This window comes from Ascaphus truei, chromosome 1, assembly GCF_040206685.1.
Source record: "Ascaphus truei isolate aAscTru1 chromosome 1, aAscTru1.hap1, whole genome shotgun sequence".
NCBI lineage: Eukaryota > Metazoa > Chordata > Amphibia > Anura > Ascaphidae > Ascaphus > Ascaphus truei.
In genome coordinates, this window is record NC_134483.1 from 133852667 (window position 1) to 133880154 (window position 27488).

A 27488-nucleotide genomic window follows, 5' to 3' on the forward strand; every position below is an offset into this window, starting at 1 on the left:
TGCTGGATATGGAATATGCCAGTCGGTAAGAGACTCAAGATTTTTGGAAAATTTGGAAGTAACGGAGGAATTTTGTGTACATTAGAAATTGACACAAAAGGAAATATTTGATTGCATTACCTTGCTTTTTAAAGGCTACGTAGCAATGATAACTAGGTGAAGGAAGAAAAGTTTTCAGAAACATTTTACAGCGAAAGTGGGAATATGCTCATTACAACTGGTATGTAGCTCCCTTGTGGGAATACTACTTACTGCAGATATAGCTAGTAGTGTATCATCTCTATCCATCACATGGGGTAGGATGACTAGGCAGAACCTAGCCATACCCACCATCTTAAAAAAAGGATGCCTAGTGATGTCACCAAGTATAATGTCATACAATGTCTCTAAGGCGTATCGAATCCACAAGAGGGAATGGCAAGGTACTCCATAGTAAGGGCCTCAGTATCACCCCCAGAGCAGATTCCCAGATACCCTCAACCCAGGGTAAAAATCTAAATAGCTTCTAGGGTGATAATTCTCACACGAGGTCCCTCTGCCTATGGGTCTCAGTGGAGATGGGAACAGCCAGCAGCAGGCATTGGATTGCCACATACAGTGACCGCAAAGTGAAAGAAATGTGCCTCTTGGGGGGTGCTGCTTGAGCACCCCAAGGAAGAACTTAATGGTTCAGGTGAATAAAGTTACAAAAGTTACTGGCGCCCTCCTATTTGCATACCAGCCTGCACAGATGCCAACACCCTCACAAACAGGTAACAAAGACACTGAGCATCATCTGAACAGACAGACACTTTGGTGTGGCAGTCTTCTGTGTGCTGAGGAGATGAGGGGTGACAGGTAGATACGACAAATATGTTCAACATTGTAAAGTACATGTAATGGACATTTACAGAGTACATCCGGATGTCACGGCTTCCTCTTGGCCCACGAGCTTTGAAAAGCGGCCATAATTTGAACCATGGAGAGTGACTACTTCCACCCACTATGGTTTTAAGTATCTGGGAAGCAGGGGGTGCCCAGACCTGAAATGAATGGGGTTCAGCACCCAAGACCCCCTACTTCAATCCTGTATTTAAATTTTTTTTAATAAAAAGGATTGCCTCTTTAACCTATTGAACATGCCAGTGCCATTAGTTCACTTTAGCTTCCAGGAGGGTACCAACCCTTTAACAAAACAGCTCAATTTTCTTTCAACAATCTGCTGCAACTTCCAATACATAAAAATACGACCACAAATATTATGTCTACAAACAAAATTTATTTGATTTTGACACCACAAGGCTTTACTTCTGGCTGGACTCGGATTTGGATGTGGATGCCCTCAGTGAAGACAGTCTACGTCTCTTCGCGATCTGCTCCTGGCGCTTCTCCTTGGCTTCCTAAAAGTGAACAAGAGAGCAGTATTTAGCAAAGCAACAATGTAGTGATTGAGACATCATACACCATGAAAACGCCAAGTCATTCTGAAATACCAAAACTACTATGCAGGCTGCCGAGGCAAAATGGAGTAGGGAGCCCGTACTCATACTAAAGCGTATGACAAAATGAACCCTTAGCTCATATCATAACAATGGCAAAAGGGAAAGAGCGGAGGGAAGTTCCTAGAAAACAGAATGGGTCACACAAGCTACTGGCAAGCCAAAAATAAATCAAAAAGGAGAACAAGAGGGACAATATTAAAATCAAGGGGGTGGCGCAACCCTGTTATCAGGCCTGTTCGATCAGAAATACAGCCAACACAGGGACACGGCCGTTGGAAATGCAGCATCTATGTTGGCTGTATTTCTGATGGATGTTTCCCTGTGTTGGATAGCTTCATTTTTGCAGCATTTTCTATATTTTGGCTTTACCTTATTCCCCCTGTGGTATTGGGTTACTTACTACTGGGTTTTCACACAGGCAACCCTATAATGGAAGTGGTTTAGAACAGGCCTAAAGACAGGACTGTCCCCAAAAACATTGCCCACCTTGATTTAATATGGTAAGTTCTCTTTCCCCCTCCCCCCATTCTGTTTTTTGGGCTTGCCTGTACCTAGTGTGACCATTCTGTTTTCTAGTAAACCACACCCCTCTTTCTTTGCCTGGTTCACCCTCATTGGCTAAACCGCTCACGTGACACACGTCACGTAAAAAATATATAGTTTTTGCTTTGCTAAAAATTCTGCCGCACGGTTGCCCTTCATCACGCGTGCACTATGGCCGGCCCCATAGAGCTGCTGCATTCTGCTTGCACCGTGCACTATAATCGCAGCCTTAGGCCTGGGACACAGTGTAGTGAAGAGCGCTGGGCAGCGCTGATGCTCATGCTCTCCTGCTCAAGCAGGAGATTTTTCGTGTCCCTGAATGAGCGTCAGCGAGCGCACTTGTGTGCCGGGTGGGAGCCGGGCCTGGAGGCGGGGCTAGGGCACCACGTCACGGACTGCCATTGGCTTCTGGCAGTCACGTGACTGGCCCTGCGCTTCTGAGTGGCAAAATTTAAACTTGCCTGTCTCCTGCATTTCCACACGCCTGTGGAAGCGCCGTCTAAAGCCGCGCTGATAGGTATAATGTTTCCCCTCAGCGCGCCTCAGCACGGTCTTTTTGACCATGTCCGAGGCCTTAGGTGCAAAGTTCTGACAGAAAACCCAAATATAATGAAGGAACATTATAAAGCTCAGGAAGAGAAAAAAAGCTGTGTGCTCTGTGCACGCGCATAGTAAGTGAAACTTCTTTGGCCTTTGCCACAGAAATTGTATTTGTGATGGTGATGTTTTTAATTAAAAATCAAAACACAATTTCAGTTCCAAAACACAAAGAAGTTTGACCGCGTGTTTTAGCTATTTGCACGTCTATATTTATAGTAACATTCCTTGGGTGTGTGTCTCTCTCTCTGTGTGTGGTGTGTATGTCTCTCTGTGTGTCTCCCCCTGGCAGAGCTGCGAGCTGTGTCCTGCGGCAGCCAGCCCCCCCCCCCTGCGGAGGTGTGTGTGTGTGTGTGTGTTGCAGTCAGTGTGTGTGTGTGTGTGTGTGTGTGTGGCAGTCAGTGTGTGGCAGTCAGTGTGTGTGTGTGTGTCAGTCAGTGTGTGTATGTGGGTCAGTCAGTGTATGACACACATACCCTCTCTCCTGACTCCCCCCACCCCCTGGCGGAGCTGCGGACATGGGGGGCTCTGTTTGAGTCTCCTGAGCAGCTCCCCTCCCCCCCCAGCAGAAGTACGTGCCTGGAGCATGCGTCATTACTGCGCATGCGCGGGCATGTGGGGGTGGGGGGGAGGAACGGTGCCGCTGCCAACCGCATGCGTGTCTTTCCTCTGCCATCTTTAATTTGGGCAAACCTTCGGGTGTGTAGGGGGAATGTCGCCGCTGCCAACCGCTTCTGCGCATGTGTGGCGTCCGTCAGCGGCGCCATCACAACTGCGCATGCGCGGCATGGCAGCGGGGAACGGCGGCCGTTAGGAGCGGAGCCGGCGCCCGCCCGTGTGGGGAGAGCGGCGCCCGTTAGTCAGCGGGACACAGGGAAGCGGAGGTAGAGAAGAGGGAGGAGAGAGGCTGAGCAGCGGCTCCTCCTCTCAGCTGGAGGACTTGCGGGGCTTCCGCCATCTTACTACACCCGCAGCACCGGAAGCTCTGCGCCAGTCATCTTGGTATACCCATGGCAGCGGATGGGTGGGGGTAACAGCCGCTAGGAGCGGCGCCGGCAGCTATCAGCAGGGTATGGGGGGAGGGGAGCCGTGACGTCACTTCCGTTTCATATTTCGCCCCCAACTCTCCCGTTTTACCCCATCAGAATAGGTGCCACTAAAGAAGTTTCACTTCAAAAATCTGCCACCAACTGAATTTTTAAGAAGTGTTTCATTTGAAAACCGGTTTTAACCATTTGGCCACGGATGCAAATGATGCTCTTTAAACGAGTGCCAACTCTTCGGTCGAGTGCAGGAGGTTCTGCGGTACGTTTCGGCAAATCGCGACCTCTCCCATTATCATTACTTCAGTGATGTAAACAGAAGAGGATGGCTAGCTCTTCCATTCAGCTCGCGAGCGGTGACCTACCCATGAGGACCTCCGTGGCACCAGCCCCTTCTTAGTGCACTCAATGGATTAAAAAAAAAAGTATAGTATTTTTTTGATGCAGGGTAGACTTCACGTTGGAAGTCTTTTTATACATGCAGTACCTCAACTGCATTTTTTAATAGTACTTCAACTATCTCCGTAAAGAAGGAAACGTGAAATCAAGCATCTTCAATTATTTACACAGTCCCCACCAGCAACCCAGATCGCTTGGTTGTTAAACGTGTAACAGCTTACCTTTGTTCTCTTAGCCAGGAGTTTGGCATACTCAGATGCCTCCTCCTTGTTCTTCTGCGTGCGCTGCTTCTTCAGAGCGATGCGTCTGCGCTTGTGCTGCAGAACTCTAGGAGTCACAAGGCGCTGGATCTTGGGGGCCTTGGTCCTGGCCTTTTTGCCTACGGATAAGTCATACATATTAACCATTACGTTTCAACACCGTGTAACACCATTAGTTCCGGTTTACATCCTTTCGCTGGAATTGGGTTCCCTCTGGCAGCCAAAAGGTTAAACACAATTAAATAAAGTGTCTTAAAAAAATATATATAACACCCCCCCCCCCCTAAATAATTATAAAATCACCAGTAAATACTAGTAAAATGTAGAGCCCCACTAGCTGCACTGGGCAGGAAAACAGAAGACTTGCCTTAGCAAGAGACACTTTTTAATGGACTAACAAGAGCTCTTCATGTGCGAAATTATTAGCGCACAGAACATTTGATGAAAGGTAATGAATAGAATTCTATTGTTCAGCCATTGTTAGCTCATCAGGACAGGGACTTTAAGATCAGTTATACCTGAATTGCTTATTCCTACCATGTCTCAATGTACTTGGCTGGCGCTATACAAATAAAGATATACAGGCATACCCCGGTTTAAGGACACTCACTTTAAGTACACTCGCGAGTAAGTACATATCGCTCAATAGGCAAACGGCAGCTCACGCATGCGCCTGTCAGCATGTCCTTAACAGCAATACCAGCTCCCTACCTGTACCGAAGCTGTGCGCAAGCGGCGAGACTATAGAGCCTGTTACACATGCGTTATTTACATCAGTTATGCACGTATATGATGATTGCAGTACAGTACATGCATCAATAAGTGGGGAAAATTTAGTGCTTCACTTTAAGTACATTTTCGCTTTACATACATGCTCCGGCCCCATTGCGTACGTTAATGCGGGGTATGCCTGTACATTTTATCACGGTATAATTTTTTTCTTCTATACATTGCAAAATCATATTGTGCAGACTTACTGCAAATGTACATGCATTTGTTTCTGCCACAAACAGACACCAGGGAATTCTAGGATTTCGTAGAGTGACTCCCTGCATTTCTCCCCCCTCCCCCCAAATCCGTTTCGTGGTGTAAAATCCGTGAATGGATTTGGTCGGTTTTAATCCGTGCGGATCCATCAAAAACCACCACTGGATACAATTCGTTGATGGATTTGTAGAATCCAGTCCGCGAATTCAGCAGCTCGCTGGCGGATTCTTAAAAATCCATCACCGGACAGCGTAATCCGCAGAGTGTATTGCCAATAATAATTTTTTAAAAATCCACAAAAAGCGAATCGCCCTTTTTGGGTGTGATCCACTGAAATCGTTAATGCGGGGTATGCCTGTACATGTATTATATTATACTGAAGCATAAAACAGCCTTTTAATATGCTATAAAAGGTAAGGGTCACCTTACCACAAGTGATCAGAAATACCAGCTATTTTTTCCAGTCCTGCGCCGTGCTGGTATTTTGGATCACTTTGTGGACCCTTACTGACTTAGTTAGTTAATTAAACCCCCCCCCCCTCCCTACCCACACCGCATACCTAGTGTGCAGCCATCTTGACACACCTATATGTTTCAAACTAAAAGCATCAACCCAGAATCTCAGGATGCAAAAGGAATCACCAGGTCAATCAACAATGAAGAGTGAAAGAACAGATACGAAGCAGCCCATTCATTTTACGATTCACTAATCAAGTTCTCTCTCTCATCTATTTAATAATTGCCACACTAATAAGCTTATGCTTTTAAACATCTAGGAAATGTACCATAATTCCTCACTGAGGAACCTACTGTCAACTTCTAAACTGCAAACACTCACCTTCCTTGGCCAAAGGCTTCCTCACCACATACTGACGCACATCATCTTCTTTGGACAGGTTGAATAGCTTGCGGATTCTGCTGGCCCTTTTTGGACCCAGGCGACGGGGAACGGTGTTGTCGGTCAGGCCAGGAATGTCTTTCTCACCTGAAATAAAGAATAATAAAACATCTTAGACTATTTTTGCGTGGAGTTCTGGAGCACTTCTTAACTCACTTGTGCTGCTGAGGTGACAAGTATTGAAATCACAATGTGTGATAACAGGGCACTTGCAAACAGATTAAAATAACCCCTTAAAGCAAAATGTCTTCAAGATAATAAGCCAATTGGTATATCTAGACCTATCTATAGAATGGTTCCTCAATCTTCTGGTAAGCACATCTAACTAGATTGTTTATAGTTACATTTAAACGTTTTAGTCATCAAAACCGTAGTGAGATCCAAGAGATGTTAATGTGCTACAGTGTCCAAATGATAACATGCTCTGAATTCTTAAATCCTATTGTCCAGATAGCACACCAGAGCATTAAAAGCTCATATTGTTGTATAGCAAGCCCAACTAGAATTGTGAATGAACAGAAAAGCCCACTGAATTGTAGCGTAGTCACAGACGCTCATCCAAGCAACGTATCCCTCACCTTTCCTGACAATAACCAAGTTCAGAACACTCAGGTTGGCGTCTACGATGCAGCCACGCACGGACTTGCGCTTGCGTTCACCGGTTCTCCTGGGGCGGTAGCAGGAGTGGCCTTTGCTCAGGAGAAGACGGACACGGCCGTGAGTGAGCACTCCCTGTTTCATGGGGAAGCCCTGCTTGTCGTTTCCACCGCTGATGCGCACAACGTATCCCTACAAGAGGTACAGAGCTGGCGTCAGCGCATTAAACAGACATGATTTACAGTATAAACACAGATCACGCCAGCCTTTTAAAGAGGATAGATATAGATCTATATCTATATATCTGCTTCCGAAGATACAGAACGCTGAAGGGGGTGCAGGTATCTGCAGTTTTCTGCTTCCTTGTCACATGGGCCAATAGGAAGCTGCACCTGACAACCTCATGGCAGCTTTGAAAAGCAGACATATAGTAAACCCCAGAGTGACTAGTGGCACACCCTACAGAGGTATCTCTGGAAGCAAAAGGGGTCCCCAGAGCTGAAATGGATGAGATTCAGCTCTGGAGATCACCTACATCAATCCTGTATTACAGAAGAGAAAAGAAAAAGAAACACGGATTGGGTTGCCTCTTTAAAGACTGAACTGTGCTAAATACATTAACAGAATACTCTAGCAAAATAAGTTAACCGAGCGATTGAAAAGAGCACTAGTAATAAATCATTTTTTCCCCAAGGGTCTGCATCTTTAGGAAGCCATTAACTTATTCTAATTGTGGTTAGATTGAAGCCAAATGGTTTAGATTCCCCCAGTATAAATGTTTAGCATATAAACAAAGCCTTCTCCCTTACTTTGCTCAACAGTGCAGAATTAAAGCAGCAAAGCATACAACCCCGCATGTTTTTTAAATTTTTATTACAGGATTGAAGCAGAGGGTCTCATGAGCTGAACTGTGTTCATTTCGGCTAAGGGGACGCTGGTATCTGCAGGAAGGGAACTGTGTGCCTAACGAAATGGCAACTTAAATATCCCACTTTAAACAAGCCAATAGGATGCCGTGACGTCATCCCTTGTGGCTTCCTATTGGCCAGCGGGACCTGGAGATTTAAACTCCAGAGATTTTTTATTTATAAAAATATTTTACCAGGAAGTAATACATTGAGAGTTACCTCTCGTTTTCAAGTATGTCCTGGGCACAGAGTAAAACAAAATAATACATGGTTACAAATACAGTTACATAAATGAACAAGGTATACATTATATACAAGACATTGCATGCACAGTTAAAGAAAATATATATTATGAGCGTATGAAACAGTTACAGACCAGATTAAAGTGTGAGACAGCCTTAGATTTGAAAGAACTTAAGCTGAGAGATACCGGCAGCACCTACAAAGGCAAGTATCTCTGGAAGCATGGGGTCCCTGGAGCTGAAATTAAACACAGTTCAGCTCCGGAGACCCCATTTCAATCATGCAAGTAAAAAAAAACAAAACAACAAAAAAAATGTGCAGTGGTATGTTTTGCTGCTTTAAAATAATACAACTGATCACCAATGGAGCAATGCGGTCTTTTAAAAACAAATGTAAACAATGTCTGAACAAATACCATGCATGAGACAAACTGGCATCACAACCTGCAAAGAATCCAGTCTCCGAGGACCCCCGATAAGGCACCTTTTAGAAAATTGCATTTTACCTTCCACTCATCACCCAAGGGATCTGCGGAGACCTCGGTGGCCATACGCTTTTCATAGAAGGTACGCAGCTTGCGCTCATCGTCAACTTCAATGAGCTTCTGGCAGCCAGTGGCTGGGAAAGAGATATTTAGCTGCGGATAAGAGAGACAATTTACAGAGTTACACTTAGGATACCACAGAACTTGCTTCCAGATTACGAATGTATACATCTCATCTCCTTGCTACCAATATTAGCACTTTGCACAGATGTATCCCCAGAGCTCTTCGTTGCAAGTGGCTAAAATGTGAAAGCCAACGCAATAAAAAAAAAAAAACCCCAGTCTCACATGCTGATAAACTGGCCATTTCAGCAGTGGGCTTTAGATGTGAGAATAAAGTGAACGTAGACGAATTTGAACCACTTTCCACAATGGACCACAACAATAGTCTACACCAAAACCAGACAGAAACTTTGTAAATACTAGGAAGAAGTCTAGAATTAGAGCTGGTCTACAACTCATCATCCAAACTCCCAAAACTAGCAGGATGTGATTTAAACGCCTCTAGCATGGACTAAACTGAGAATCAGGGTATTAAACCAGCGAACACAACTAAATGATGCCATCTTTGCACGTAATATCAGTTAACCAGATCAGTTTAAATCCAGCCAAAAAGGTAATGCTGGCCATCACATTTTCCCAGACCACTCAGAATTAAGAAAACAATTGCCAAATCCAGATGCTTTCTCACGCAACACACCAATCTATAAATAATACAGTAAACGTAGACTTAAGGATACAAATATTCTCAAACTCTTCCCACTTATTAAAAAGCAGGGACCTTATGCATTTCCTCTTTAGCTTCTGCTCTATCATTCTTTGCTCTGTATACCAGCAAGCACCAAGCATTAGAATTATATTTACACTTCATAACACCAGTAAGCATGCTTGCCAACACCTCAATGTCTCCTTCAGGTAGCTAAATAAAAAAGGGAAGCTGGCGGATTTCTCCATCTTTCGTTGCTTTATAAGGGAACTTAAAAACAAGAAATAGAAGGCACCCAGACAATTATTCTAAATTAATTTATAACACACCAACATATTCCATAGTGCTGTACAATAGTATTGGAAGAAAAACAATGAATATTAACATACATTGTGCCAGTAGGTAAGGAGGGCGATGCCCTAAAAATGAGCTTACAATCTATTTATATAGCGCCATAAGTGTACTCAGCACTTCAAAGAATACAGTACAGGAAATTATAAACACAATAAGCGCAGCAAAATCACACATTAGAAAAGGAAATCCTCGCCATAAGAGCTTACAATCTAAGGCTGCAGCCACGGTGACGCTGAGCGGGCGCGCTCACCGCGATGAAACACATTGCTGCAGTGTGTGTGGCCAGTGAGAGGGTACGGCGCTCAGCTGCTTGCAGAGGCAAGCAAATTTATTTATGTCGCTCTCTGGGGCGCCACGCGAGTGGTTTGCCCAATGAAGTTGAACCAGCTCTGTGACGTCATGGCCGTGCCCCCGACACCCGCACGCAAATAGCTGGACAGGAAAAAGCATGGCCAAGCAGAGCGCATGAGGTCACGGCGCTCAAGCGCCAGCGTGCTCGCTCCCTGCCTGGCCGCAGCCTGAGGCCCTGGTGCCTTCGCCACTGCGGAGGCTGGGAAGTGACCGGGGTGCATTCCCTGTCCATGTTGGAAGCGACGTGGGGGGCTTGCCTAGTGCCGTCACGAAGCTGGTTCACCCTCATTGGGCAAACCGCTCACGTGACCGGCCTGTGCGCCAAGAAACCAGTTTCAGCTGATTTCTTGCACAACGCGGGCCTCCATCCACTTCCGTGCGCACACGGCATGGACGCTATCACTGCCTTAAGGCAGTCTGTTCGCTCAGCGTGCGGACGCCTACGCACGGTCAGCGGCACCATGGCACCAGCCGTAGGCCTCGGACATGGTCAAAAAGACCGTGCTGAGGCGCGCGGAGGGGAAAACATTATCCCTATCAGCGCGGCTTTAGACAGCGCTTCCGCAGGCGTGCGGAATTTCAGCCGACAGACCAATTTTATATTTCCCGCTGAGGGAAGCGCAGGGCCGGTCACGTGACTGCCAAAAGCCAGTGGCAGTTCGTGACGTCAGCACCGTGACGCGCTAGCCCCGCCTCCCACCCGGCACACAAGCGCGTTCGCTGGCGCTCATGCAGGGACAAGAAAAGGAGAGCATGAGAGTCAGCGCTGCTCTGTGCACCATGTCCCAGGCCTAAGGAATGGGACCCGCTGCACCCGGTGGCGCGAGCGGCCGCACGAGCGTTCCCCACCAGCAGGGGAATCCTCCCGAGCCGGTCCCAGTCCCCCCTCACGGCACAGCTCACTACACACTGTGCGTGCGTGCGCGTGAGGAGTTGAGGGGCTGAACGGCTGACGGGCGGTCCCGCCCCCTCACACCATGGCCGCGCCCCCTCACACCATGGCCGCGCCCCCACCCGTTTTGGTCACCCCGCCCCCCCCCGCAAAAATGGTCCCTTTGGACTGGAAAAAGCATCAAGTGCCTCTCCACGCGCCGCCTGTCTGCAGTGCGGGCGCGTGGTCCGAGGCAGAGGGCCTTAGCCTAAGGCTGAGTTCAGGGTGCCAGAGACAGGAGGTGGAGGGCGCGCGTTCGGTCTGCTGGACGATGTGTGCACATCATCCCCAGCAGACCTTTTCAAGCTTTCAGGAGGTGGGGCGACAGGGATCTGTGTTGCCGTGTTGAAATCATTCTCAAGAATGATTTCATTGGCTGCCGAAGTACCAGCGACGCTGCTGCCGCTTCAAAAAACAACCTGGTTTGTTTATTGAAACTGTAGCAAGCGTCAACTCCGTACTTCGGCGACAGGGCAGCTGCTACCCTGACAACTGCTATTCAGTTGAAACAATTTGTATCTAACGTCCGCCCCCACGTAAGCACGCCCCCCCCCCCCCTCCGAAGCCGGCACCCTGAACGAGGCCTTAGGCTGCGCCCATAGGACTGCAGTCGTGCTGAGGCGCGCGGAGGCTGAGGGAAAGCAGATGCTTTCCCTGGCATTGGTCCACGCGCCGTCCGGGGGCGGGCCAGTGACGTCACGGAGCTGGTTCGCCCTCATTGGGCGAACCGCTCACGTGACCGGCCCTGCGCTCCCTTGAGTGCTTGAATTTAAAATTTTGGTAAGACTTACGCCTCCGCACGCTTGCGGAAGCGTGCGCGAGCCCCTGCTAAACCCGCTCTCATTACGGCTGCAGGGGCTCAGTGCCGAGCGTGAGCGCTCTTCAGCGCATAAGCGCTGACCCGTGCTGACGCTTCTCAGTGAGCCCCTGCAGCCGCAATGAGAGTGGCTTTAGCAGGGGCTCTCGCACGCTTCCGCACGCGTCTTATTCAAATGATAGATATTCGCGCTCACGGGAGCGCAGGGCCGGTCATGTGAGCGGTTCGCCCAATGAGGGTGAACCAGCTCCGTGACGTCACAGCCCAACCCCCCGACAGGCCCCGGACGGCGCGCAGACCAAGGCCAGGGAAAGCACCCGCTTTCCCTCAGCACGGCTGCAGTCCTATGGACGCAGCGGGCATCACGCTTGGCAGTGAGCCCCTGCATCCACAATGAGAGCTGCTTTAGCAGGGGCTCACGCACGCTTCCGCAGGCGTGCAGAAGCGTAGCCGACAAGTTTTTTTTTAGTTTAACTGCTCCCGGGAGCGCAGGGCCGGTCACGTGAGCGTTTCGCCCAATGAGGGCGAACCAGCTCCGTGACATCACTGGCCCGCTCCCCGACGGCGCGCGAACTAAGGCCAGGGAAAGCACACGCTTTCCCTCAGCCTCTACACGGCTGAAGTCTCTATGGACTCAGCCCTAGAGGCAGGTGAGGGAATAAGTGCAGTGGATGGCAGTGCTCAGCCACAATGGGTGGTAGGACTGTGGTTGTGCGACATGAGTGCAGACTGATGGCGAGTTTTAAAGGTTAGTCAGTATTAACACAATTAGCAGGGAGTTAGAGGTGGCAGGGAGGCGTGGGCGAGAGCAGGCATGTGTATGCCTGGGTCTATAAAGGAAGGGTATGTGGAAATATAGGATACAGGGGGTTAAGTATGGTTTGGGGAGAGGCTGCTTGTTAATTTAAGCGAGATCCAAAAGCATGCAGTCTCACATACTGATAGAGGCTCTGCTTGTTGCACACATGTACAGGCACACCACATAACATTTTCAGATGCAGAAAATAACAGTAAATATATAGGTTTCTCCAGAATGCTCCAATTGCAAACATGTATAGAGCCAACGTAGAACAGTGTATGAGAAGGCATAATATAGTATGTGCAGTCTCAGCCAGCTGCACACACACGTATAATGCATGTGTAGTTACAGCTAGCTGCGCGCGCACACACACACACACAAATACACAAACACAAAAACATGGTATGATATACGAGCAGTCACAGCCAGCTGCAGGCACATGTATACTGGCGTGGTATAATATACATGCACACACATGTATACTGGCGTGGTATAATATACATGCACACACATGTATACTGACGTGGTATAATATACATGCACACACATGTATACTGACGTGGTATAATATACATGCACACACATGTATACTGACGTGGTATAATATACATGCACACACATGTATACTGACGTGGTATAATATACATGCACACACATGTATACTGACGTGGTATAATATACATGCACACACATGTATACTGACGTGGTATAATATACATGCACACACATGTATACTGACGTGGTATAATATACATGCACACACATGTATACTGACGTGGTATAATATACATGCACACACATGTATACTGACGTGGTATAATATACATGCACACACATGTATACTGACGTGGTATAATATACATGCACACACATGTATACTGACGTGGTATAATATACATGCACACACATGTATACTGACGTGGTATAATATACATGCACACACATGTATACTGACGTGGTATAATATACATGCACACACATGTATACTGACGTGGTATAATATACATGCACACTAACGTGGTATAATATACATGCACACCCGTATACTGGCGTGGTATAATATACATGCACACACATGTATACTGGCGTGGTATAATATACATGCACACATGTATACTGACGTGGTATAATATACATGCACACACATGTATACTGACGTGGTATAATATACATGCACACATGTATACTGACGTGGTATAATATACATGCACACACATGTATACTGACGTGGTATAATATACATGCACACACATGTATACTGACGTGGTATAATATACATGCACACACATGTATACTGACGTGGTATAATATACATGCACACACATGTATACTGACGTGGTATAATATACATGCACACACATGTATACTGACGTGGTATAATATACATGCACACACATGTATACTGACGTGGTATAATATACATGCACACACATGTATACTGACGTGGTATAATATACATGCACACACATGTATACTGACGTGGTATAATATACATGCACACTAACGTGGTATAATATACATGCACACCCGTATACTGGCGTGGTATAATATACATGCACACACATGTATACTGGCGTGGTATAATATACATGCACACATGTATACTGACGTGGTATAATATACATGCACACTGACGTGGTATAATATACGTGCAGTCACAGCCGGCTGCACTGCACACGCTAATGGAACACACAGGTCGGCTCGCGCCGTGGAACCTCAGGGAGCCGCCATGTTTCACTCCTCTGCCCTGGGCACAGGCCTCCTCTCAATCCATCTCCATCCGGAGCCTAATCAGCCGCGGAATCCCGCAAACCGGGGCACGGCGCCTCCCTCGCACTCCGCCCTCCACGACCCGGCCGATATTTCGCAGACAAAGCAAACCCCGGATTACTTTTCCTGGCTAAACTCTCGGCTCACCTTCATGGCCGCCAACCAGTCCGCGTCGGTTCCCCAGCCGGAAAGAGATCGAGCTTCCGCTGGCTGAACTCACATAGGGACGGGGGAGTCTCGCGAGAAGCGCCTGCTCTGACATAACCAGCTGCCTGTAGATGGCGCCCTCTGCTGGCGGGAGGTGGCAATACGATGATGCATTGCGTGGAAAGCAGCAGCTATTGCAGCTGCAGGGGATTACTATGGTGGTCACTCTGCTCAGGGATGTGTTCAATCATCCTTCTCTCCCGCTTCTCTCTTCATGCACTCTGATCGGGTGTGTTTCCTTTCCACCCCTCCACCTATTTACATGTATTTGTGTGCTATAAGACCAGCTGTACCTAAAGCACGCGTATCCACAAAACGACTTATATACAAAATCAACAGTCATTGTATATCTTATTAGCATTGACTTAACATCACATTATTGTAGCTTCAAATAATGAGTCCTATTTTAGTGGATAACCCATCGATTTAAAGATCTCCATAAAAAAGCTCCTGCAAAAACATGTGGGGAAATACACACCTGAGATACTGGGAAGTATCTTAACTTAAATCATTTGCATAGTCATATTAGGTTATTTGTACGAAGATGTGCTTAGTGAGGTATATATGTCTATTAAAATAGGTCTCGGTCACATGCCAAAACCATAAATGGCTCTTAAAACGACACTTAAATTAATATCCTTAAATGTTAGAGGGTTAAATTCAACCATCAAAAGAAAACTTGCCCTCCAAGAGTTCAAAAAAACAAAAGGTGACATACTGTTTTTACAGGAAACGCATTTCAATACTACGACCCCCCCAAACACCTTCCAGAGGGTTTTCCCACAGGCGTACTATGCGTCATGCCCCACAAAAAAAGAGGGGTAGCAGTCTTATTTAGGCATACGGTCAAATTCTTGTTAAAACAAGAGAATGCTGACCCAGAAGGGAGATACATTATCCTCCAAGGTACCCTGTCGGGAGTGGATGTCACACTAGTTAACATCTATGCCCCAAACGAAGGCCAACCCAAATTCTTAAGAGATCTATGTGACCTTATCAACCCCCAAACTCGAACTACATTGTTATTAGCAGGAGATGTAAACATGATAGCAATGCCGGAACTAGATAGAACAAACCCCTCAGGGACTCCACATCCCCGTGTCACGGAAAAGAATGCCAGAGAATTTAGACAGATAATGAAGGAGTTCTCCCTGACAGACATTTGGAGGGCCCAGCACCAGGGGCAGCGGGACTACTCCTATTTCTCCCCCCCACACCAAACCTACTCAAGGATTGATTATTTTCTGGGTACTAAAGACATCTTCCAGGCAACCTCCCAGTCAGACATAGGATCAATATCTTGGTCGGATCACGCCCCGGTCTCGCTGACGCTCTCCCTCCCCTTCTATAGAACTAACCAATATAATTGGAAACTGAATGATTCTCTGTTAAATCAAGTAGATGTAGAAATAGAGATTAAACAAAAACTCAGAGAATACTTCACGCTGAATAAGGGCTCTGTAGAGTCACCAGCAATGTTATGGGAAGCCCATAAGGCGACAATCAGAGGGAATATCATCTCCATAGCATCACATAAGAAAAAAATAAAGCAAAAACTCTATAATGAGCTAGTGGAGAAAGTCCAACTTTTGGAGCAGAAACATAAAACTAATCCCTCGAAAAAACTATTCAAATTGCTAGACAAAACTAGATCTGAATTTAAGCAGACCCAAATGGATGAAGTGGAGAGGGCGTTACGGTGGACCAAACAAAAATATTATGATAAAGGTAATAAAGCCGACCGATTACTCGCCTCCAAATTGCGCGGTATGAGAGCTAAATCTAAAATAACAGCTATTTTGACAAAATCAGGTACGAAGACACATTGTGAGACGCAAATAGCGAACGAATTTTCGGACTATTATAACAAATTATATAACCTAAATTTTCCCAAAAATAAATCATCAGATGCAGAGGCTATCTATACATACTTGGAAGCGTGTAAACTTCCGACACTTTCGGAAAGTAACCTCTCAGACCTAAATAAAGAAATCTCCCTAGAAGAATTGATAGATGCAATTGCCCAATTAAAACCCAACAAAACGCCAGGCCCAGATGGATTCTCCAATCAATACTACAAAAAATTTAAGGCGGTCCTGGCCCCGTATCTACTCGATATGTTTAATGCGTTTCTGGAAGGAACAGTCATCCCACCATCTATGTCTAAAGCTAATTTAGCAATCATACCAAAGGAGGGGAGAGACCCACTACAGTGTGGTAACTATCGCCCCATAGCCCTCCTTAATTCGGATCTAAAACTGTTCAGCAAAATTCTGGCAAATAGACTGACCCCCATACTCCCAAGCCTGATACATATAGATCAAGTCGGGTTTATTTCCGGCAGACAGGCATCAGACAATACTAGAAAAATTATAGATATAATCGACCATGTACATCTCTCATCCACAAAGGCCATCCTGTTGAGCTTGGATGCGGAAAAAGCATTCGACAGGATTAGGTGGGACTTCCTAGACCAAACCCTACTTAAATATGGATTTCAGGGCCCATATCTAGAAGGTGTAAGAGCCCTATACAGATCTCCCACGGCTATAGTGAAACTCCCAGGAGGAGACTCAAACCCTATAAACATAAAGAATGGTACTCGACAGGGATGTCCCTTGTCTCCGCTTCTGTTTGCTCTCTCTATTGAACCCTTGGCAGCAACAATTAGAGACGAAAAAAACATAAATGGAATTGTAATAGGAGAGACAAACTACAAAATATCCCTATTTGCCGACGACATTATCCTAACTCTCGCCAACCCCTTGATTTCACTCCCGAACTTACATTCACAACTAGATAAATTTAGCAAAATATCGGGATATAAAATCAACATGGATAAGTCGGAAGCATTGAACCTAACCCTATCGGATTCTGAAGTCAAATTATTACAAGCAAATTTTAAATATAAGTGGAACTCCACAAAGATCAAATACTTAGGAATCCAAATAACAAGGGAGTATAATACGCTATACAAACATAACTATCCACCATTATTTGAGAGGCTAAAAAAGGACCTCCAGAGCTGGAACGAATACCAGATATCTTGGTTAGGAAGAATAGCCACGATCAAAATGAATATCCTACCAAGGCTCCTGTATTATTTCCAGACTCTTCCTATAGATATTCCAATGCCGGAGCTTAAAAACATACAAAACAGAATTTTCCAATTTATCTGGCAAAATAAAAGACCCAGGGTAGCTAGATCTATTATGCTAGCCCCAAAAGATTGCGGAGGCTTGGCAGTCCCGGATATCATTAAATACTATTTGGCGGCCCAACTCAAACAAGCAATAATTTGGAACAATGATCCAGCCACCAGTTGCTGAGTGGGACTTGAGTCTACCTATACAAGACCTCTCTCTCTCCCGGCTGCTATGTGGACCGAGAGGGGACGAGAGACCTTCTTGGAAACATTAAAACTGGGAGCAATGAAATGTACATGGCGGATATGGTCTATAAATAAAAATAAATATGGTCTGACAGCCAGTCCAACACTACTAACCCCTATATTCTATAACCCTGAATTCTCCCCAGGCTGGCTCCCACAGAGACTCAATAAATTTAAGACGTTAAAGCTGATGGTAGCTGACGACTTTGTAGATAACGGTATAATTCTACCACTCCAGGCGCTGGAGAAGAAACACAAAATCATAAATATACCAGTGTTTGGTTACCTCCAAATTAAGCATTACCTGCAATCAGTCTCCAAAGATTCGGCATTCAAAGATTTAACAAATTTTGAAAGACTGTGTAGGAAAGGATATTACTGTAAATGGCTGATTTCGGAGATATATCTGGGTCTGGCGCGATCAGCGGGTTGTTCCCAACATAGCTATAGGATCAAATGGGCAGAAGATTTGAATACAGAGATCGATAGAGAAGACTGGGAGGACATTTGGGAGGTAGCTGCAAAAACGTCAATCTGTACCACTATCAAAGAGAATATTTATAAAATTCTATTTCATTGGTACCTAACCCCGAGCAGGCTGGCTAAGATCTTCCCCGGGTTCCCGGATTTGTGCTGGAGGGGATGCGGGCAAAAAGGAGATATGGTTCATATTTGGTGGAGTTGCCCAAAAATTCAGGTATTCTGGGTCATGATACAAAGATTGATCAGAGAGTACTTGGGGGTGGAGGTTGAGGTGGAACCGCTGACCATGGTGCTGGCCAAACCAATAGATGAATTAGGAACGGCAGAAAGTAAGATGATCACTCATGTAATGACAGCTGCCCGCTGTGTTATTGCGGCTGCCTGGAAAAAGGTAAATGCACCTTCTAGGCAGACTGTCTTACGGAGACTAAGGGAAATAAAGATGATGGAGCTCCTCACAGCACAGTTGAACCAGAAAACTGACAAATTTCACAAAATTTGGGAAATATGGCCAGGAAACTAGGGACCCCATATAAATAAATACAGAAATACCAGACAAATGGGCTCGTCCTACCCCCCCCGCCCCCCTTCCACCCCTCCCACCCTTCTTTTTCTTCTTTTCTACGTTCTTCTCTTTCCTTTGTTAAGCTCATGAGAGACGCGTGTTATATCAATTATTTTATTTCAGATGACGAACTGTTAATGCTCTTTGTTGTATGGACAAGTGACACTGTTAAAACATCATATGTATTCCAAGACTATATATTTGTTATGTCTCTCTAAAACAATAAAAATAAATTGAAACAAAAAAAAAATAGGTCTCGGTCTCTCAAAATCAAGTACTTATTATGCAATAATTTGGGGCACGCAAGAATGGAGTGTAACCTGGAAGTAGTTTGTATCCTGTGTTCTGTGTAACCTGGAAGTAGTTTGTATCCTGTGTTCTGTGTAACCTGGAAGTCGTTTGTATCCTGTATTCTGGCAGTGGCCATACCGTCAAAGAATTCCTGAAGCTTCACATAATAACAAGAAGAGCTTTACAGACGGTCTTCGCTTTCCGACATTTCCTTTTCCGACCAACGGTATATCCGACGCTTTATAATACATCCCGATAGGCATTTTTCCGACGCTCATACGACACGATGCCATCTTGATACAATCGGCCAATCACAAAGGTGGAGTTGAGGGAAATCACCCAGCTCAGTCTGTGTGAAGGTTTAGTGGTGTATTTTTGCCCTTAACCATGCCTGACAAAAGCAACAATGCCAGTGATGTTTCTGCTCAAAAACGGAATAGAAAGCCTGTTACTTGAGAGATAAAGTTAAAGATCATAAGGCGTTCCGAGAAAGGTGAGACCAATAATGAAATTGGCAGCTCATTGGATATCTCTTGTACAACAATTGTGACAACTCTGAAAGACAAGGCCTGAATATTGGAACACTTTAAGGGCTCAGTTCCTATACAAGCAAAAACAATAAGGCAGTGTGATGGACATATTGCTGAGGATGAAAAACTCATCATATGGCTGGAAAATCAATCCCAGCGTCATGTGCCCATTAGTTTAGCCATAATTCAAGCCAAGGCTTTGAGTATTTTTGAGGACATTAAGCACCCGCATGGAGAAGGGTCCAATGATGAAATATTCACTGCAAGTAAGGGCTGGTTTATGCGTGTTAAAGACAGGACAAACTTGTATAACATTAAAATGACCTGGGAAGCTGCTAGTGCTGATGAGGAGGTAGCTAAAACGTTCCCTGCTAAATTAGCAAAAATGATAGAGAATGGAGGCTATTGTGCTCATAAAGTGTTCAATGTAGATGAAACTGGACTGAAGTGGAAGAAAATGCCCAGTAGAACCTACATTTAAATATAGGAAACATCTGTGCCTGGTTTAAAGTTGCCAATACAGGCTTAGGCTAAGGCCCCGGTAAATCAGCTGCAACGCGCGCCCGCGAGATTGGCGGCGCGTGCAGCCGATTATCTGGTCTGCAGGGAGCTGCAGAGAGAGAGACCGGAGGGGGCGTGGCGGGGGAGTGACGGGGGCACGACCATGACGTCACCCGGCAGGTTCGCCCTCATTGGCTGAACCGCCGGGGGGGGTGTCTAGCCGCTCGACGCGAGTTCCTGCTCTCAATTCTATTGAGAGCAGGAGTAGCTCTCGCGCGAGCGCTGCGGCCCCCCCTCGCAGCGGGCCCGGCGCAATTGCGGGGAGGGCTCTCGTGAGTGTGGCGGACGCTGTAGCAGGCAGCGGGGGCAAAGCCTTACTCTTTTGCTTGGATCAAATGCTGTAGGTGATTTAAAGCTAAACCGTTTGCTTGTTTACCATGCAGAAACGCCTAGGGCATTTAAGTGTAACCCCCTGTGTTTGAAAGCAGCACAGGACATGGCCCCTTAAAGAATGACAATCCACTGGACCATGTGACTGTGCTCAGCCAGTGGATGACAGTTGGAGAGAGGGGGAGGCAGAGAAAGAGCTGCATGGAGCTGAGACAGTGAGGTTGCAGGCAGAAGCCATCCTACATATACAGTAGGAACCTGCATGTGCCTCAGAGAGCTGATTGAGTGGTAAGCAACAGCACCAGGAAGCAGAGCAAAGTGAGGAGCTGGCAGCTAAGGCTGCAGCCCCGCTGCCTGCACTGCACACGTGCCTGCAAGGCTGGCGGTGCGTGCAGCCGAATTCCCCAGTCTGCAGCGAGCTGCAGGGGGAAAGACGGGGGCGTGACTGAGGAGTGACGGGGGCGCGGCCATGACGTCACCCGCCAGGTTCGCCCTCATTGGCTGAACTGCTGGGGGCGTGGCCCAGCGCTCCATCGCTAGTTCCCATCTCAATTTTCATGTGTGCCTCAAAAACTCGCCGCGCAGCACGGCGGCCCCCCTCGAAACGGGCCCGGCCCCATTGTGGGGCGGCTCTTGTCCCTGCAGCGTCCACCACAGCGGGCGCTGCAGTAGCCAGCGGGACCTGGCCTAAGAGACAGACCAGAGGAGCTGATCATTGCCTGAGCCCAGAGGCAGCAAAGCAGTTCAGGAGACAGACAAGTGAAGAATGGAATCCTCCTGTCATCAGAGAAACTGGTACCACACTACATATGTATTTATAAAAGCACAGGCCTGCAACTGATATATCAACATAAGGCTGCGGACATGGTCGGGCAGACCGTGCTGTCCCATGCGGACGCTCCGCGATGAGCCCTGTCATCCTCAATGAGGATGTCTTTTGAAGGGGCTTCCGCGAGCGTCCACAGGCGTGCTGAAGCGCACTGAACTAGAGAAGACACCTCACATTGTTTCCGAGCGCGGTGGGGCGTTGAAGAGTCAATCAGAGTGAAGACGTTGACGTTGGCGGCACGCAAGCCATCGGCGCCATGACGTCATTGACACGTCTCCCAAGCGCGCACACTGCCTCGCCTACAAAGCCATGAAATCTCTCCGGCTTGAGCAGGCGAGCCTCAGCACGGAGGAGCGCGGATGGCTGTACCAGGTCCACAGCCTATGAGCTCCAACAAGATACATGTATCACATAGTACTGCCTGCTCCCACAGGACTGGGAGGCTGGGTACAGTGATTCAAACACTCACCAACACATGCGCAGGGTAGTTCTGGGGTGTTATCAATTGTGTTGTGTATAATACCTGTCAATATTATTCATAAAACTGTTATATGTAGACTACTGTGGGGTCCCCCTTATTGCTGATCCCACTCAAGAGTGAGGGTTGCTATAGTAAGCAGACTCAGGCCCCCACCTCATATACCGAGTTATGGCCAAATAAAGAGGGGTTACATGAGGGTTATGCAAAGACAACGCTTCCAGTGATTTGGAAGTCTAACGTAAGGCATGGGTAACATGGAATCTTTTTGAGGACTGGTTCCAACACCATTTAGTTCCTGCTGTGGAATTATATTGCTTTTAAAGCATTGCTACTCCTGGACAATGGTCCTGGCCATCCCGTTTTCCTGGACGACTTTCATCCAAACATTATGGTGGTGTTCATGCCCCCCAACACCACCTCATTGATCCAGCATATGGACAAGGGGGTTATTGCTTCCTAGACAAGAGCCCCCGCTATAGCTAGTAAGTGTGTATGAAATCAGTGGTGCACCTCTAGGTAGCGTGAGTATCAAAACAAAACAAGAAAAAGAAACCTAGTATGGGCACTCAAGTGATAATGTATAGATGAATATGTTAAAAATATTGTTTTAATGTCAACCAAGATAATAAAATAATGGGTATTAAAAACAATTTAGATGCAACTGGGATCCTAGTGAGAGTTCTATGAATGGACTCTGGATCCAGTAGCAGTACATGTGGTGACCCGAGTATGTCGGTCACCTATACAAAGGTAAACATCAGAGATAGGATCAGAGCATAATGATCACTTGTTCCCAAGAATTAGGGAACATATGGTAAATACAAACTGAAAAAAATCAACACCATAAGCCAGGGGTGTACAAAGTGGGGGACGCAAGATTATTCTGGGAGGGGGGCGCGGACGTCTCCTATCTTATCTTCAGCGATGCGTCGCCATGGCAACGCGGCATCAAATTACGCCGCGGGGTCATGCGACGTGTGCGTCGCCTTAGCAATGTGCGTCAAATGATGCAGCAGGGGTCACGTGACGTCACATGACCCCGTGCGTCATTTGACACTTGATATTAGGTAAGGGGGGAGGCACGAACACGGGCAGGCAGGGGGGCGCAGCACAGAAAGTTTGCACACCCCTGCCATAAGTCATACACTTGCTGATTAATACTAGAAGTATGAATATTTGAACTGGTACCTATCAGTGTTTACATGACCTCAATGGCTATTTGGAATTAAATGCATATAAATGTATGGAAAGCAAGTACAAATACTCTGTTCAGAAGGCCTCGTGTTAGTGCTGTCCGTGTAACAATCGCAACACTGAGGTGAATGATAGTTGAAGCAAAGTATGACTAATACTGATAGTACTTTTAGGCAACCGGAAGGTATCCCAGTGTATTGGTTATACCTGATAGATCACTATGTACGTGTGTAGACTAGAGTAAATATATAGAGTAATTAGCCAGAATGTCCCAAGATAAGTTTGTGGTATGAGAGGGGTTCATTAAAGACGGTCACCAAAAGGTCAGGTAGGGGTAGGAGGAAGAGCCACGATCTGGGTATGTTAGAACGTGGCACAATCAAAATCTTCCACTAAGTATTTCCTATAGTTAACAATCTAATATGGTTGCCAATAAATCTCAGTAATAGGTGAGGTAAATTAAGAAAAGCCTGTGTGAGCGCTCAGAGAAACCGGGAGATCTGATATATGATCTTGATATATTAAGAGGCAGGAAACGGTGTAGCAACAGTGTAGCCAGAACCCGTGCTTTTGTTAGTAGAGAAACTCGGGTCAGCATAAGTACTGGTACTGGATCCAGAGTCCATTCATAGAACTCTCACTAGGATCCCAGTTGCATCTAAGTTGTTTTTAATACCCATTATTTTATTATCTTGGTGGACATTAAAACAATATTTTTAACATTCATCTATACATTATCAGTTGAGTGCCCATACTAGGTTTATTTTTCTTGTTTTGTTTTGGTTATTGCTTCCTTGAAGGCCTACTATCTTAGGCGAACATTTGCCCAGGCCATCAGGGCAACTGATGAGGAAGGAGGACCAACCTTAAAATAATTTTGGAATGGTTTCAATATTCTGCATGCAGTGAAAAACATCGGTGAGGCAAGGAACGAGGTGTAACAATCCAATTTAAATGGTGTTTGGCGTAAATTGTGCCCTGATTTTGTCTCTGATTTCCAAGGCATTACAGACAGTTGCAGAGGTTACTCAATGTGTTGTGGAAATGGGTAAAGATCTCAACTTAAGAGGTGGCAACAGAGGATATTGACGACTTGCTGGCATCACATTCTAAGGCTACGCTTATAGTGCCGGCGACATGACAGTGACGTCAGGCTGCGGTCGCTGGAAAAATCAAATTGAGATGAGTTCCAGCAATCGCGACCAAGCCGTCGCTCCATCGCACCACCGCGTTGCGCTTACTATAAGGGCACGCGACGGCAGCAATGCATTTGTTTTGACGCAACGGCGCTGTTGCCGTCGCTGGCACTATAAGCGCAGTCTAAGGAGTTAAGCAGTCAAGACCTCCTACAATTAGAACAGCAAAACATTTCAGATGAGGAGGCACAACAGTTCCTCCTCGTAAATCCATAACAACAAAACTGTTGAGTGAGCCATTTAAGCACATTGTTAGCGCCCTGGCCATATTTGAGGAAAATTACCCCAACATTGAACAAGTTCTTCAATCAGTCGAGGAATGTCCAACCAACAGTAATCAGCTGCTACAGGCAGAAAAGGAAAGCTTCTGTCCAGACTTTGTTAAAGAGCTTCTTCAAGAGAACCAAAACATCCACTCCACCTAGGACTCCTGGGAGTAGTAAACTACAGTAAACTACATCACCTCCAAGAAGTCCTTCCCAATCCCCTCCAAGAAGTCCTTCCCAATCCCCTCCAAGATACCCCCCAATCACCTTGCTTCCTCCAATAATTGATATTGCTCATACTGTACGGTATATCATTTTATTATACAGTACTGTATTCAATAAATATAATCTTTATACATCCTAATTACTGTGTGCACTGCATATATTACTGCCCGAGTACAATATTCTGGGTCATTGTGTATTACAAACGTCCGTCACGAACGGAATCTCAATGTATAACAGTGATCCTATGGGAAAATGGGTTTCACTTTCCGAGGCTTCACTATCTGACGCTATTTTCGACAACGCATTGTGTTGGATAACCGAGGACTGCCTGTAAATATACTCAGTATACCATTGTATACTCAGTCAAGCAATAACATAATTTCTTGGAGATCACCTGGAGGAGGAAAGTGATCAGCTAGTGAACAAGAATGATCAGCCAGTGGACAACAGTGTGCAGTCAGCAAGCAAGAAAACACAAAATCTGAACCTTTTATTTAACCTTTACAGCGCACAACACAGACCTTTATTGTTTTTCTTATGTAGAACTGTATTATACATGGAGTTCTGTTTTTAGACACGTGCCCCTTAGGAGTTAACATTTATTTATTTAATTTTTTAGTTGCCGTTTATTTTTGTTTTCAAAAATCAGGGAAGAGGTGGGCAGTGGATACAGAAAACCAAAAAACGGGGACGAGATGGTGGGATAGACAAAAAGGTACAATCAGGCATGCTTTATACAGTTGTAGCCATGTATAAAAATGGTATACAGTCATTTCTCATGCTGGCAGTAAACCTGGTAAGTATACAGGATCGCCAGCATCAATCATGGAGGTTTGCCCTCACACCCTGGTGAGGTGTCATATGTACACAAGGGGAGTGGTAACATACTCTGTGTCCACTATTAGTGACACAAGAGGTGTGGCTATTTTCTAAGTCTATATAAGACACAGCACAAGTGTGATTGTAGTGGATGGAGTTCAAGTTCAAAGGGATCTATGATGGTCCAGTTCTGGAGGTCTGCAGCAGTTAAGGCTGTCAGATATAGTCAATAGTATCTGCACTGTGATCAGGGACCTGACACAGGTGGTGATCTCCCTGAGGGGAGAGGTGACCCAACTTCATTGGGAGGGAAGAACCGTCTGAAGGGATGTGCAGCAAAGGAATGAGCGGCTGAGCACGACCGCTGTGAGGGGTAGTCTGCCTATGATGACAATAAAGATCCCCAGTTTCACAAGACCCTTGCTGTGTATGTGTGGAGTCACTGCACAGAAGGAGGCACCACAGAAGAGGTCCTCATCAGACACATCCCCCTGCGGACGCAGAGATCCTGATGAGGTGGAGGCGCTGCATTGGATGTAAGTAGGACTCTAAGCACACTACCTCAGTGCCTGTCATGCTGATATCCCCACCAACATCATGCGGGAGACTCAGGAGTCCTGTAAGCCAGCAGGTGTACCACAACACACATCCATGTAATGGGGACCAGTTAGACCATAGGGGCCAGTGTGAGATTGGGTGGGTCCAAAAAGTCCATTACATTTGGAGGCGAGCTGCTGAGAGACCTATCAACAGGACAGGCTTTTGCTAGGCACACTAGGAAACAGGAGAGTGTATGCTGCGAGTCAGTGCTGTGTTTGGGACGGAGCCTAGGGGTAGTCAGGGGCCTGATGGAATTGTCAGCTCTCAGGGACAACCTAGGATCCTGAGTGGAGTTAAGTGGGTCTGGAGACAGGGCTATAGCTGTTCTAGTCACCTTGAGGCAGCTACTGTAGTTGGTAGGATGCCTGAAGGGATAGCCTGTTAACAAGGGTCAGGAATCCTGGAGAGGGTCTGCGCTTGGCTGGCCAACAGTAGGTAGACGCCCTAGTACTGCATGGAGAAGCCATAGTTAACCAGTTCCAGAACACTTACCGCAGAGCACAGACTGGGAGGAAGGTGGACACAGCATACACAGAGAGAGTGAGCCTAGCCTGAGGTAGTGCACAGGAGTCAGACATACATTAGGTACACGTAGGTGGTACATCGTGGCATTCTTTATTGCATCAGAATGGCAGCAGCCCCGCAGAGAGGAGCTCCATGTGCGATATGAATAAACACAGTGAAAAGGTGGCGACCGCAAGAAGGGAAGCTCCGTGCGGTGCGGAGAGTCCAAGATGGCGGAGCGCGGCTGATGGAGGGAGCGCACGTGGTGTGCGTACTACTGAAGAACAAGCTGCAGAAGGAACTTTTGCCAGCATGTTGTGGAATGGCGCTAAGGCGATGACCGCGCCGTTTTGGTCTTGCCTAGGACCGCGGGGTGTTACCCTGGAGGACAGTGTTGAGGACATTGTGGTTGTGTGTGGTGAAAACGGAGAATCTGCTTGCCAGACGGTGAGCTATAACCAAAAATCTACCTCAATTGCTGTTGTGAATGGCCGAGCAAATCAAGATGGCGGCTCCATCTTCCCTGGGAGACCGCGTGGGCTGAGTGCAGAAAATTCTGCACATGCAAGAGTTGCAAGGAGTTGGCCGGGATTGGCGCCAAGCAAAGAACCCCACCCTGCTGGGGGGTATGGCGCGAAAGCTGTGGCCGCGCCTTCATGGACAGTAACAAGTTCAAAGCCAGTGCTGGGTCACCCAGTGAATCTGTGGGACCCTCCCCTAATATCTACCAGGGGGAGTAGTTTCCAATTGTGCCAAATGAGAGTGGAGTTGGCTGAGGGAGGAGTTAA

General features: G+C 46.5%; 2 protein-coding genes across 2 annotated transcripts in view; both read right to left on the reverse strand.

Annotated features, from left to right (window-relative positions):
• Window positions 1–27488, reverse strand: part of LOC142492387 (perilipin-2-like) — a 447955-nt gene that overhangs the window by 380374 nt on the left and 40093 nt on the right. The window lies entirely within an intron of this gene.
• RPS6 (ribosomal protein S6) lies at window positions 1239–14524 on the reverse strand. The gene is made up of 6 exons (XM_075595000.1): window positions 14376–14524; window positions 8462–8593; window positions 6787–6997; window positions 6149–6295; window positions 4285–4442; window positions 1239–1379 (listed from the first exon to the last, which is right to left on the reverse strand). The coding sequence occupies exons 1-6, from the start codon at window positions 14379–14381 to the stop codon at window positions 1284–1286; spliced, it is 750 nt and encodes a 249-aa protein (XP_075451115.1). The 5' UTR covers window positions 14382–14524; the 3' UTR covers window positions 1239–1283.